The 15,194-nt window shown below is 48.9% G+C and overlaps 1 protein-coding gene across 1 annotated transcript in view; it reads left to right on the forward strand.

Annotated features, from left to right (window-relative positions):
* ENPP6 (ectonucleotide pyrophosphatase/phosphodiesterase 6) overlaps positions 1–15,194 on the forward strand; it is a 59,806-nt gene that overhangs the window by 30,587 nt on the left and 14,025 nt on the right. The window contains exon 3 of the mRNA XM_036458150.2: positions 10,380–10,491. Coding sequence (XP_036314043.1) covers positions 10,380–10,491 — 112 coding nt within the window. The remainder of the gene's footprint in view (positions 1–10,379; positions 10,492–15,194) is intronic.

Below are 15,194 nucleotides of genomic sequence, written 5' to 3' on the forward strand. Positions count from 1 at the left end.
ACACCGTGGAGTCCCCAAAGACAAGGGATGACATGTGTGAAGCCCGGGCCAGGGCTTGGAAAATGAGATCTTTAGTCAAGAAAGATGGCTTTTGAACGTGTTTGTAAACTTTTCTTTTGAACTCTCTAACACCAGAGCAGGCACAATGCCATTCCAGATCCCCCTGGTTCAGCAGTGCTGCTGTAGTCTATCATGCTTTTTCCTATGCAAAACCTTAGAATCTAAGGCTTAGATACACACGAGAGAGTTACAGTGCGCCTATTTGCCTGGCAAGAGAATCTGGCATACCAATTCTTTAGGTTTGGAGCTCCTCTACTGCGTTGAAAAGATGATTCAGAATACTTACAACTTTCAGTAGTGTATTTGGTGGAACCCCTCAAAATAATATTCATTGAAAAATGAAATTACTTCATTTACTGCAATGAGGTGAGCAACCATGCCAGCTGCCCTGGCTGCTCTGAGGCGTCTTCAGGACACTCTTGAAGTGGAGAATAGCTCCAAATCTAGCAATGGAGAATAGCTCATTAAGGATGAGAGGACTCAGTGGTAATGATACAACCAACTTTGCATTGTCTTCCCACTGGAGGGATTTGTTCTCGGGTAAGGGTGCAATTTGACTTTTCCATGGGCATGGCTGTAGACACTTTCTCCCTAATTCTGATTGCCATGCAGAAGAAAGTCTCAGGGAAGGTCTAGAAGAAATGAAGGGACAGATAGGGAGAAGCGGCTGAGGGGGTCTCATTGGCTTGGGTTGGAGGGCAGCAGCGGCCTGATAGAATGATGAGAGCATGGTGGGTTGTGGGGGACGGTGGATGAGAATGGGGCGAAGGACGAGTAAGCCAAGGCTGAGTCATAGATGGCCCACACTGAGGGCGTGGCCTTCAGCAGGAGTTTGGGAGATGCTCCAGGCTACACCTGCTCTCAGGAGCATAGAACACAAACAGATAGAGCCATGGACAGCCATGCTGTGGCGAGGGCCCTGGAAGTGCCACAGAGCAGAGCCTGGCATGTTCAGGGGAGCTGTGAAGGCAGGAGCAGGCTGTCTTCATCCAGAACCGGGCAGAAGAGCAGGCAGACACAGGCTGGCCTACGGGCAGATGCAGTTTCCGGGGGAAAGCTAGAGTTTCCTCAGAAGACACCTGGGATAGTATCCATCGCAGACACCTGGGCTGGGATGGTAAGAAGCTTTCGGGCAAGGGAGGGGCTTCAGAGAGCTCCATTACCTTTAAAGGAGACTCTAGCTTTTGCACGAAGTTAGATTGAGATCAAGGAGACAAGACAGTGCATCAGCCAAGCTGATCAGACTTGTGGGAGAGCCAAGCTCAAGCCGGGAGGTCTGAAGCCAAAAGCTTGAGCTGCAGTTTGAGGTCATTCTCAGAAATCATTATTTAAAACAAACAAACAAACAACAACAAAAAACCCCACAAACCAACAAGGTCCACATGCAGACACAGGAGTGTGCGGGTTGGGTGCGCCACCTCAGAGATCACCTTAAAATACACCCGAGGGCCCTCAAGGCAAAACACTGCCCATGGGCTCTGGTTAACCCAACATCTAGGTTTTGGAACCCTAGCTCTTCCTGAGCAGTCACAGAGCATCATTCTATATATATATATATATATATATATATATATTTATTTTTTTTAATTGATTTCAGAGAGGGAAGGAGAGGGAGAGATAGAAACACCGAAGACGAGAGAATTATTGATCAGCTGCCTCCTGCACGCCTCCTGCTCAAGCCCACAACCTGGATATGTGCCCTTGACTGGAATCCAACCTGGGACCTTTCAGTCCGCAGGCCGACACTCTATCCACTGAGCCAAACCAGCGACCTGCAAGAGGATTCTCTAAAGACCTAGCCTTGGTGACTTGATAGAAATTTCTTGATAGAAATGGATGGAAAGTCTCTGGTTTCCTACACACCGTCCAGTCCCACTGAACTGGAGACACAGATAGTGGCCGCGCAGCCTGCCGGGATGGCCCGGCACTCTGGCTGACAGCTGAGGGATGGGGGTCACTGCTCTCCTCTCTCCCTGGGTCCCCTCCAGCCACAGCTAATAGCACGGCAAGTGTCCATTTGTCTCAGGAAGATGAAGCAAAGGGCGGTGGTGTTTCTTCTAAACACGGCTGGATTTTGTTTTCCTTTTCGAATCCTCCTCTTCCTTCCCCAGTCCCACGAGACATTGCACAGGCCCCTCGACGAGGCCTGGAAAATCTTCATTGCTCCAGTGAGCTGTGTTATGACACTTTGAGTCTCGCCATTAAGTCAATATTTAGAAGAGCAATTTAGAAATGGCAGGAGTTCAAGTCTTCCTGTCAGGTAGATAAAGCAGCAGACTGAAAAATTGATCAGTGGGGAGGAGTCCAAAACACCTCACTTCCAGTCCTGAGAAAGAGAATATTGTAAGCAGACCTTTTGTTCCCACACCCAACGGTGCCATGGAGCCATGCAGGGAGCAACAGGCCTTGGGACATGATCCCAGGCCCACGGTGGAATATTTCTTTGGGAAGGCATGACTAGGACCTAGTAATGTTTTGCAAAGGATAAGAACTGATTTCATTTTTATAATTTTTAATAGATTTCAGAGAGAAAGGAGGAGGAAGAGAGAGATAGAAGCATCAATGATGAGAGAGAATCATTGACCAGCCGCCTCCTGCACACCCCACACTGGGCCCATTTAGCCACTTCCTCACTGGGGACAGTCACTTACCTTACCTGTCCTCCAGTTTCACTGTTTGTCCGACAGTGATGACCATATGTACCCCGCAGGCTTGCTGGGCATGTGAAATGAGACAAGCGATGTAGAGTATTTGACCAGAGTAGATGCTCAATCAATCCTCTGCCCCCAGATTCCAGAACGAGCTTAGCCTATGTCCGTTTTCATGAGACATGGGGAAGAGCTCCCACCCAGCTCACCCTTAGCCCCAAAGAAAAATGTTTGAATTCACACCAGGAATTCAAATCGGCCCTTCAGCAAAGAGCCCAGAGGGAGCGCAAGCCCTGTTTTAACTCGCCAAGAGGATTGAGGGCAGGAAAGGGACAGAAAAGGGGTGGGCAGCTGGAGCTGGCCACTTGGTCACTGGAGAAGGAAAGGAGGACAAAGTCTGGCTTTTTCACGCATAGGACACATCATAACCATGACCACACGCAGAGGTGCACTCAGCGCCGGGCAGGGTGGGCACTGGACTGGCCTCTGGCGATTGGCCCAAGGGTGGCAGAGGAGGTGAGGTTGCCAGGCCACGCACACAGCACTCACTCCTGGCCCCAGTGTTCCTGGAAGTAACCCAGAACCACCTCGCAGGTCAGGGCCCAAGGTCCCCTCAGACATACGGGGAAAGGGCCATTTGTCCGACTTGGGGATCACAGGCTCAGATTTAAGGGGCTGAGCGTGGGGAGTCCCTGGACAGGTGCCAGCGCTCAGCAAAGTACCTGTTCTGGGAAGGAGGCTTTGGCTGGGAATACCATGTTGGACGGAGGTCAAGATGGCTCCCCGTGGGCCAGCATGAGCTCGCTGCATTCATGGGCTCATTTGTAAGATTGGGGTGATCTTGAAGCACAGCACCTGCCTCAGCCCGGATAGCCTATCTGAGAAGCCTCCGGGGACATCAGTCCAGCGGTGGTCACCCATTCCTCACCTGGTTCCACCTGGGAGGAGGGCAGGCCCGACCCCAGCCCAGAGACTGTCCCACCGGAAGCCAACCAGCAGGTGCAGAGATGCAACTCTGCCTTTCCCCTCCTTGTGCTTCGCTGTGGCTTCACCACCGACCTCCTAAGTGGAGGAGACTCGGCAGCGGGGAGCACCTGATTCTTCTTCTCATGCTGGCTCCCTATGAGTCCCTTCCGGTGCCACTGAGGCATTTTCATTGAGGCTTTGGAATCGGCTCTCATGGACGAGTTGCTTCTCATCTCCTCTGTCGCCCTGGCTTGCTCTCTGTCCCTGCACACAAGGCCCGCCCACCACCCTCTGCTCCATCAGAAGAGCGATGATGCAGTCAGAGGTCTCCCAGCCCGTGGGCCCTCCTGACCCAGAGGATCAAAGGGGCCGCTGCCCCCCACCCCCCCCCCCCCCCAGACCTGTTCCCACAAGCTCCTGTGGCTCCGATGCCTTTTTCTGGAAAAGGTCCCATGATTCTGAGTTAATTGGTTTCGCTGCTTTAATAAGGTCTCTGGAGGCGTGTAGTCAACAATCGTACACCTGCCTCCTATCACGGGAAATGGCGCTCTCAGGGCTCATTGTTACAAGATGTGTCAAAGCTGGGAGCGTTTGCAAGGTGAGCCCTGTGCTCCAGGAAGTGGGGGGAATGCGAGTTTTAGGGGATCCCCTTGGTGGTCCTTGGAGAGAGTTGCCAGGAAGCCAGGCTCCTGCGGGGAAGCCGTGGGCATGGCGAGAATGTCCCAGAGCCGGCGACCAGTGGGCAGGGAGGGAGACATTGGGACGGTCACGTCTCCTCTCCGTGGCTTTCCTTCCTCACCTGTACAATGGAAAGATTGGATGGAAGGCTGCCATGAAGGCACCCATGAGGTGTCGCTTGCCTTGTAGACATCATTGATTTGCACATTTATTTGGACAGTTGGGGCCCATGGCAGCCAAGTGGTGTTGTGACAAAATGGGCATAATAAAATAATGGAAGTTAAGTGTTTTGAAGAAATGTCTTTTAAAAATATATATATATTTTATTGATATTTTACAGAGAGGAGGAAGGGAGAGAGATAGAGAGCTAGAAACGTCAATGAGAGAGAAACATCGACCAGCTGCCTCTTGCACACCCCCTATCGGGCATGTGCCCACAACCAATGTACATGCTCTTGACCGAATCGAACCTGGGACCTTTCAGTCCACAGATGGACTCTCTACCACTGAGCCAAACTGGTTTTGGCAGAAATGTCTTTTTATAAAAATATTTTTTTTATTGATTTCAGAGATGAAGGGAGAGGGAAAGAGAGATAGAAACATCAATAATGAGCCCTAGCTCAGTGGATAGAGCGTTGGCCTGTGGACTGAAGGGTCTCAGGTTCGATTCTAGTCAAGGGCACTTAGGTTGCAGGCTTGGTCCCCAGTGTGGGGCACATTGGGGAGGCAGCCAATCAGTGACTCTCATCATTGATGTTTCTGTCTCTCTCTCCCTCTCCCTTTCCCTCTCTGAAATCAATAAGAATATATATATATATATATATATATATATATATATATATATATATATATATATTGGCTCGGGCTGCTTCTCCTTTTGAGACTTCACCAAGGAGAGGCCATTGGACAAGGGAGCCGAAAGATTCCATTTCTCCCCATTTCTGTCCACTTGGGGGTAGGAGTCTATATATATACATAAATATATATATATATAAATATATACATAAATATATATATTTAAAAAAAAAAAGAAGCATCAATGATGAGAGAGGATCATTGATTGGCTGCCTCCCACATGACCCTTACTAGGAATAAAGCTGGCAATCAAGGCATGCTCTCTGACCAGGAGTCAAACCATGACCTCCTGGTTCATAGGTTGATGCTCAACCACTGAGCCACACTGGCCGGGCTGAAGAAATGTCTTTTTCATTCCTTCATTCCTTTATTTATTTTGCACAAAGGTGCCTGTGCTGAGGTGGCCCTCTGGCTGTCTGTGAGGCCCTGTAACTGTGTTCTCCTCAGGTTGTCTGTGAGGCCCTGTAACTGTGTTCTCCTCAGGTTGTCTGTGAGGCCCTGTAACTGTGTTCTCCTCAGGGCATCTGCATGCGGTAGTGGGAGAGGATGCTCACGCAGCCTCAGGTGGGAATATCAGTGGGAAAGTGGACTCGAAGCAGAGATGAGACGATGCCCTAGAAATGAACCCTAATTAAGGGTAAATTAGGGGTAATTTCCATCCAATTTCCCTGGGAGCCATGAGCAAACAAGGTGGTGCAAAGTCAGACCTGCCCTGGGAGTGGCTGTGAAACCAGAATCTCACTCCAAAGCTTCTGTTTGTGCTGTGAAACCGCGAGGCCCAGGCCACCGCCTCTGCTCCCCACAGATCCCCCTGCAGAGGCAGGCACCTCTGAGTGACCTGCAATGACCTCCTCTAACCAGACCCCATGCTCCTGGGGAGGCCCCGAAACGGCCTGGAGACAGCAGCCCCGAGGCTGAGCAATGCACTCACCTGTGATAGATCCAGAGAGGGGCCAGAGAACTATCTCGTGGGATCCATCCGCACAATGCCCCCTCCAGTCGGCTGATTTCCATCAGATAAACACCAAGGAAAACAAAGCCAAGCACCCGCACTAATTCATGACGCAAAATTAGCCTTGCTCTCTCTAAACCACCAGTTCACTAGCTCATGTTCCATTACATCATGGCTGTCATTTCTTGCTGGCTGCTTTCCCTGTCATTTATTCATTCTGGGTTAGAAGGTTAGAGGTAAGGGAAAATGCTTCTTTTTAAAAAAATATATTTTCATTGATTTCAGAGAGTGAGAGTGAGAGGGAAGGAGAGATAGAAGCCTCAATGATGAGAGAGAATCATTGATTGGCTGCCTTCTGCACGCCCCCTACTGGGGATCAAGCCTACAGCCCGGCATGTCCCCCTGACTGGAATTGGACCGGGACCCTTCAGTCCATAGAGTAGGCTGACTGAGCCAAATTGGCTCGGGCTGCTTCTCCTTTTGAGACTTCACCAAGGAGAGGCCATTGGACAAGGGAGCCGAAAGATTCCATTTCTCCCCATTTCTGTCCACTTGGGGGTAGGAGTCTAGTCCTGCTCGGGGCACATGGAGGTATAACTTCCATTCAAAGTAACCGTGTCTGCAGGACTTGCATTCAGCTTATTGATACTAACATCCCAATCCTCCATGTCTTCCTATAACTACATTTTATATTTTACATAGATACATCTTCTCTATCTATTATTCTTTATATCTCTCTACTGACAACGTTTGTATTAGGGTGGCAGCAGCCTCATACATCTTGTGTTCATTGAGTCTCTTGACTGCATTATTTTCTCCTGTGCATGTTTTTAAATTTATCATGGCCCCTAAGTATACAAAACCCACTGCTAAAGTCGCCAATAAGAGGCCAAGCTGAGCGATTGGCCTGAAGTGAAATAAAAGTGATGAAGGACTACAAAGGTGGAAAATCGGCAGTGGTTATTGTTCTCCAGCCACGCACGTCCCTCCCACCATCGCTACGAGCTTGAAGAACAAGGACAAAGTGAAGGGTCTGCTTCATTGGAGGGTCTGAAGGCAATGAGACCACATTGAGGAGGGCACATATCAGACACACAGAAACTCCGAACGGCCTGGATCAAAGACCAGCCACAGGACTTTCCCCTCAGCACCGCGGCGGTCATGGCCAAGGCAAAGCGTCTGCGGTGCTGAGAGAAGAGGCTGGGCCCACCTACTATGTTGAATTGACTTTTAGCTCTGGGTGGTTTAAATGACGCAAGAATCGTTATCAATTACATTAATTACATCATGTGAACGCGAGGGTTAGCTGGGAGTGCTGGTGTGAAGGCAGCTGAGGAATTTTTGGAAACTCCAGATAAGCTGACGGTGGAGGAGAATGACTTGCCAAAGCAAATAGTCAAGTTGATAAACCTCCCTAATCTGGAAATGAGCGCCTGGAAGGACTTTCGTCCACACGGAGGCCAAGTGGGTATCAGGTTCAGGGCGCTTAAGGACTGGATGGCCATCTTGCTTGGGGGCAATGTTGCAGGATGCAAATTGAAACCCTGTGTGCTCTGGCAGGTGGGAACCCCAGGGCCTTCCAGCGCAGGTGTAAGCACTCGTGCCAGTGAGCTGCCAGGGCCTGAAAAGTCAGGGTGACCCCGCTCCTCCCCCAGGTTGCCTGCTGGCTTGCTATGCCAGTGAAATGGAGAGAAGGATGCTTGGAGAATAACGTACCTTTCAAGATTTTACTTATTGTTGACCCCGCTCTTGAACATCGTCCTTTTACTGCTTATCTTTTTCCTAATGTCAGAGTGGACATTCTCCTTCGAGCCACCACCTCTTTGAGGTAACCAATGGATCCAGGAATTACAGCAGCTTCTAAAGCCTATTATCTGAGGGGGACTTTTGCACAGGCTACATGCAACCAGGGAAGATTCGAAGACACGGATGCAATCCTGGAAGGATGCTGCCATGGTCCTTAAGTTAAATTCATTGTAATTTCTAAAAATTAAAAAAAAAATCCATAACAGTGTTACAACAGGTCTATGTTGCCACACATTTTGTATAACTTCATGTAATTAATCAATAATTTTTTACATCATCCTTTAACCTAGGCAAGTATACATTTCTCAGGCAAACTATATAACTATGCTAATATTAAATCCAGATTCGTTTTAATCCAACAAAGCTTTAAAAGAATATATGATTGATAATATTAACAAACGTAATTATTATTACACAAAATACTGATGGTTTGATATTAATGAATAAACACAAAAAATTGTGCAGCTTTTTACTTATGAAATGTGTTAGTTGAGTACTTGTGGTCAGCATGATTGTATAGGTTTCAGGTGTGGGTTTCTATCTTAGAAGATCTGAATATTGCACAGTGTGCCCATCACTCCACGGCAGAACTTCTCAACACAGTTTACTTTATCTGCAAAAGCATGGTCAAATGCCATTGCTTGTAAACTCCCATAACTACATGTCAGATGTGCCAGCAGCAGCTACCTGGCTGCTCTATGTAAGGCTGGTAATCTTTTGCAGGATAAGTGGTGTCTTGCTTGCATTTGGGTTGTTGGCCTTGAGCACAGATAGACACAAAGTGTGGGCCCACTTATACCTGGCTGAGGAAATAGCTTTGAGAGAACAACAAACATTCACAAATTAATCTTCAACTGATAAAACGCAGGTATCTTAAGTGCTGTAACTGGCCAAGATCCCACTGGCATTTCTTCCAGTGATGAATATTTTCTAAGAATCCTTGGGGCCTCTCACCTGATCATCCTTCTCAACAAACAAATCTTGGGAAGGCAGCTTCCTGCCTCTGGGCCTCTCTTAGATACACTTGCTCTCCCTGCACCCGTGATGTCAGCCAGAGAGGGATGGCGTGTCTGCGGAGCACTCGGAGCTTGCTCCGGAATGCCGGGTAAAGGAATTCTTCTTGGAGGCTGCCCCACCTTCTAATAAATCAGCTGTAACCAGCTACAGACCAGATGGCTACCAGCTGTAACCAGCTGTGCCCAGGAGTGGGCTTAATGTGATTCTTGACAGACACTCCTTTCTCCCCACATTCCCAACTTGTCCCACTGTTACTCACATCCCCCTTGGAAATCATTTTCCCGGGGCTACGAGAAAGCTCGCCATCTGGTCTCCTGACACCCCTTGTCTGGAGCTGTGTTGGGTGGACAGTTCTCCACACACACCTTATTGCTTCTCACTTTGAACTTGTGCTTCTGCTGCTCTCTTTGCTTGGGATGTCCCTTTCTTTCCCACCTTCACTTCCAGCCCCCGACACGTTGCCTAGATGCAGTCTGCAAGACTGAGCCCAACACGGGCATTCAAAAAGGGCTTCCAGGAGGACGGGCCCCTCACCGCCTCGCCCAGACTTCACATAGTACCCTGTTTTCCTGTGTGTCTCCTCCCTCTGGACTTCTCTCCGAGACGCTCCAGGTGGGAGACTCCAGCTAATAAATGTCTCTTTCCGCCTGGTCTGAACACGGCGACTAGTTGGTAGTAGGTGCTCAATGAATGTAACCAACTAACTCAAACGGAAGTGGGCTCAACCCTCTGCTGCCTTAGATCCTGAGAAGGTTGGGTGTCTCTTCCTCAGGGCAACTGCTTCTACCTTCCAGGGGGCTGGGGCAGAGAGGCTGAGGCCCAGCAGCCCCTAACACCTGAGTGCCTGCTATTCTTTAACTTCATTTTGGGAGAGGTCATGGCTCAGAGCCCTTGCGTTCACTAGGTGATTTTTAGGCTTGCTAATCTAGTGCAGTCCCTCTACGTCCAGTCAGACTAGTGAAATGCTTACTTATTTTATTATTCCTGGACTAGTACCTAACACCTGATTCTAGAATAGGCAATGCTACCAAAGAAGAATTAGTGGTTATGAAAAAAAACTATAGGAAAATGTTTTAATTGAGACATTTCTATGCACTAATTAAATTTTTTGTTTCAAATGTAGGAATTAAGAAAGACAGTTATTAACCAATTTCTGTTAGTCCCTGTTAGGGGACACTGATGTTGAATAGGAATGACATTTGAGAATTTCTGCCCCAGTTAAACAAAATTACAGTTAAATATGCCACTTATCAGCAATAAGTCCTTTAAATTTCTTGAAAATGAACAACAGTTAAAAAACAAAACGAAAACTAATGGAGCTTACATCCTGAAATAGGCTTATCGCCCTCCCTCAATCACTGAAGAGAATAACCATTCACCACCTTTTTCCTTCTTAGGCTGCGAGGTTGAGATTCTTGGTGTCAGACCCACTTACTGCCTGGAATACAAAACTTCCCCAACAGATATCAATTTTGCCAACGCAGTCAGCGATGCTCTCGACTCCCTCAAGTAAGTGCCCCGGGTTCTTAGCCATGCCATTGCTCCTCCTTGTTTTCAGCACCAAAGACAAATGCTAACGTGAATGAAGAAGGCTTGGTGTAGGTAGAATGTCTCTAATGTATTGGTATAGATGGGAGGTAGGCCGTGACGTGGTGAGTGCTTGTATCTCAGACGATATCAACAAGTGTGTGACCAAAAGGGAGGATCTGGGGTGAAATAGGTCTGGATAATGGCTCTACCTTCTTCTTGGAAAGCAATGAGCATATCAGAGCATAGAACTTTATCTTCTCTCCCTTGAAACCATAACACACAGTTTGGAAAATGCAGTAATTAGTAATAGCACATGTGAGTCTGTCAGGGAATGTGACCAACAAGACAAGTCAAGGCAAAGTCTCAGTCAGCCTCAGAAATCACGATGTGGATGTCAAGATGGATGACCCGGTGGGGTGGTCTCCATGGAAAATCACCCGCCAAGAGGCTGAGGAATTGGGGCTCTTATGTTTCCAGGGCTGGACATGGGGTCGCCATGGCTACAGAAGGGGCCTCTTGGGTGGGGTCAATGTGGAAGACCCATCGTGTTCAGAGGGTGGAGACCATGGAAGGACTTCCATGCAGGGCAGTTCTGGGGAGCCATCACTCCATGGGCACTGGCCACGGGACTGTACCTCGGGTAGCATTGGCCAAGTACGAATCCCATTCTTTCCACCAGCACCGCAGGCATCATGGGGGGTAGCAGTGACTCCCTCAGAGCTGACAGGAGCAGACAACAGGCTTGCCTTTGTCTTAGAGTGATTCCACTTCCACGAACGTCTATCAAGAGGGCATTCTGGGCACGTAAGGGTTCAGGCTCTGATCCACAGATTAGAGAGGAAATGGGTTTAAAATCCTTAAGGAGAAGGGACAAAGTAAAATGTTAGGGTATTTGCGGGGTTGGGGGCGGGCATGGAGGCAAGGGATGGGGATCGGAGGAAGTCACCTATATGTCAACATTCTCCACGAGGGTTGTAACTCGAATGTGCCACGGGACCTGCCTCCTGCCTACTCTGTTGTCTTTTCTTGCCCACAAGTGCTGAAAAGCCAACCACATGCGAACTGGAGTGTAGTGTGGCGGCCTCATTTGCGCAAACAAAGCAGAATGGCGTGGCCGGCATAGCAGAGGAGCTGGACCTTTCCAGGGGTCTCAGTCTGCATGAGGCCGTTTCCAGCATGCACAAATACTAACACTCCCTACAGCATGCACAAATGCTAGCTCCCGCTCCCTGCAGCTCACCGCCTTGCCAAATGGGAAAATGTGGAACACAGTTGCCACACAAACACCTCCCAATAATGCAACATTGTTGGGCATGGGATCTTTTTTGCATCCATCTTGTGGTGACAGCTGGGTGGTCTCCCACTGTGCACCACCCAGGGACTCACAGATAGAGAAGTATGAGTATCTGAGAATTATGCAACAGTCCACATCAGTTTCTTTCCGGGGGACTCAGGAGATGACAAGACAGGTTGGAAGGAGACTCTAAGAAACACAGACGCAGAAAAGGATGGTGGAGAATTATGGGATACTATCATTGTAAGGTGCAGAAATGCTTAATAACGTAGAGCAGTGTTTCCCAAACTGTGGTACGCTTACCCACAAGGGTATGGGAAGAGTATGGTGGGGGTACGCGTTGCACCAGAGTTCGGTGGGGATATGCACTGCACCGTGCTTAGCTGCGCCTAAATCTACGTTCTCATGAGTACAAGGGATGCTCAGTGTTACGAAAATTATAGCAGGGGTACACATATGTCAAAGTTTGGGAAACACTGAGTCGTAGAGGATCATCAAACCACAATCTCTATCAGACGAGAGTAATTCCATCCTGCCAGGCTCCCGCAGGTTACCAGCTGTGCTTCTGGCGTCTGGGCACTAATCCGTAGTTAAGTCTGGGAGCGTAAGCAAGATTACTAGATGCCGCCTTGTACTGCACTGCAAGGACAGGGGCTTACGTTTCTGGCCTTATTTCTAAGTTTTGGATTGCCTTTGTTAACAGTAATGTCCACCCTCCCTTGAAATTGCCTCCCTTTCCCTCTCCCTCATTCTTTCTCTTTCCAACCCTCGTCAGTCAGGAAAATGAATGTGGCATTATGAACTTTTTACATTGAAAGGAAATCTGGACAGAATCCCGAGGTGATGGGGGACCGGAGTGTCCCTGAAGTCCGGGGCGAGGGGCCCCTTACAGCTCTCAGGTAACTGGGCTGATGGCCACATGTCCTGGCTCTGTTCCTGGACCTTTAAGCCATAAATAGCCAATAACAGGCCTGCAGACATTCCCACCCATCGCTCCTCACCCGAGCACTTCGTTACAAATGAGCTGGCCTGTGATGGAGACCAGGCCCAGGTGGGAAACAGCTGGCGACCAAGAATTTGTCAGCTAGACTCCAAGCAGGCGAGAGCTCTCAGCCTGGAAGACGGGGGTCCCTCATGAATCAGGGAGACCCCAGTATTGAAGCTTTCACGCAAGGCACATGCATAAATCCCGGACTCTCAAGCACCCCGAGGCCGGAGCTGCCGGCATCTGGAGTTGACAGCTTCCTGACACGAAGCCATCAGGTACCTCCGAGAGAAACCCTGGCTGTCTGATCACACGGAGATTTGTGGACATGGCAACTAGGCTAAGAGAGACCAGCCCAGTGGCTGCTGCGGGGAACCGAGGTGTCTAAGACGAAATGACCTAAAAGCATTTCATTGAACTTGACTACAATCCTGGCTGGGAACTGTTTCCCACATACAAGCCCCACCCTGGAAGGGTGCACACCGAGACCCAGGACACACCGTGCAAGCCGCACAGCCACGTGCTGAGGCTTATCTAAACGAATGACTGTTCTGGACGGCTCCGCACATTCAAACGAAGCACCGTCAGCCTTCATTGTCATGAACTTGGGCCTCAAAGAAGCTTAGGAATAAGTGGAAATGCATCAGGGCCAGCAAGAGGTCCACCCGCCATTGGTGCGCATGGAGATCTCAGTGGCTTGTTCTCTGCTGTCTTACATGCCGAGGGAGTGAGGTCTGGCCATTCCCACGTGACTGTGACCAGTGATAACATCATTTGTGGGAAACACCTACATAACAACCTAACCCAACCCCCGCTGTGTAGGACAGTGGTCTTGGCATTTGTAAAGAAGAGCCAGTTTATGTGTGTTCTAAAGAGAGAAAAGTGGTCCCGGCTGGGTAGCCCAGTTGGTTAGAGCATCGTCCCAATGTGCTAAGGTTGGGGGTTCGATCCTTGGTCAGGGCACATATAAGACTCAACCAATAAATGCATAAATGAGTGGATGAACAAATCGATGTTTCTCTCAAAAATCAACAAAATTTTAAAAAATATATATTTTATTGATTTTTTACAGAGAGAAAGAGAGAGGGATAGAGAGTTAGAAACATCGATGAGAATCATCTATCAGCTGCCTCTTGCACACCCCCTACTGGGGATGTGCCCGCAACCAAGGTACATGCCCTTGACCCGAATCGAACCCGGGACCTTTCAATCCGCAGACCGATGCTCTATCCATTGAGCCAAACCGGTTTCAGCATAAAATCAACAAAATTTTTGATAAAATAAAAAGAAAAAGAGAGGGGGGGAAAAAACACACCCAAAAACAGTTCTCTTACCTTGAAAGCAAAACTGTGACGCCCACCTCAGGGCTGGCAGTAGAGCAACAACACAGGGTCATTAAGCAGTCCGACCACAAGAAAGAGGGAGGGGGGGAGGGCCATTCACTGGTGTGCATCAAAGCCAAACCAAATGGGAACAGAAGTTAACAGCCAGGAAAGCAGGGTTTACCAGCTGAGGAACTGGCGCCAGCCCAGAGTCACAGGGAGCTGGTGCCCAGAGCCTGGCTCCCGATAGCGTCCGGGGAGGGCTGTGTGGAAGGGAAGTCATTCCTCGCGGTGGCGGAAGGAGTGGGGTCGTGGGCTCTCTGACTGGCTGGGCCAGGGTAGTTGATCTCTGCCTCAGGCTCCGATGTCAGCATGGCATGGCTCTGTCTGGTTTCGTGGGGTGGTCCCTAGGGTCTTCCTGCTCTCATGGGCCTGGGTGACACAGCTGAAGTCCAGATGCCACCTGTAGCTTGGCCGGAACGCTGTTTGTGTGGCCAGCAGGCCTGAGGCTTTGTCCTCAGACAGTGTGATGCTGCCCAGAAGCCGATGCTGAAGGGCTGGATGAAGAAGGAAGGAGGAAGAGTCACGGCAGAGAAATTGCATCACACTTGCCTTGGCTGGCCTGGCACCAGTGGGTGTCATAGCATGGTCGTCTGAAAGGTCGTCCAGAAGGTTGTTTGGCTGTCCGGTCTGATTAGCATATTATACTTTTATAATTATAGATGAGAACCATTTTCCCAAGATCAGTTGGGTTAAGCAGAATGTGCTGTGGGCAGTTGAGGTTTTTCAGAGTTTTCAGTGATTGTGTCCAGGGTGACGGCCTGGTCCCGCCTGGGTTTGAGTCCCATACACCTCTCACCAGCTGTGTGTTGCTGGCAACTGTATTGAACTCTCTGTTCAATACATATATACCTTATAGTGTTGTTGTGAGGATTATTCAAGATAATGTCTGTAAAAGCCCTCAACATATCACCTGACCCAGAGAAACTATCATTCACAGAGCACTTACTACTATTATTCATCCAACTAACAGTTTTATTTTTATTTTTATTTTATATATATTTTTTTATTGATTTTTTAC

The sequence above is a fragment of the Pipistrellus kuhlii genome, unplaced genomic scaffold (assembly GCF_014108245.1).
Source record: "Pipistrellus kuhlii isolate mPipKuh1 unplaced genomic scaffold, mPipKuh1.p scaffold_m20_p_3, whole genome shotgun sequence".
In the NCBI taxonomy this organism is placed as follows: Eukaryota; Metazoa; Chordata; class Mammalia; order Chiroptera; family Vespertilionidae; genus Pipistrellus; species Pipistrellus kuhlii.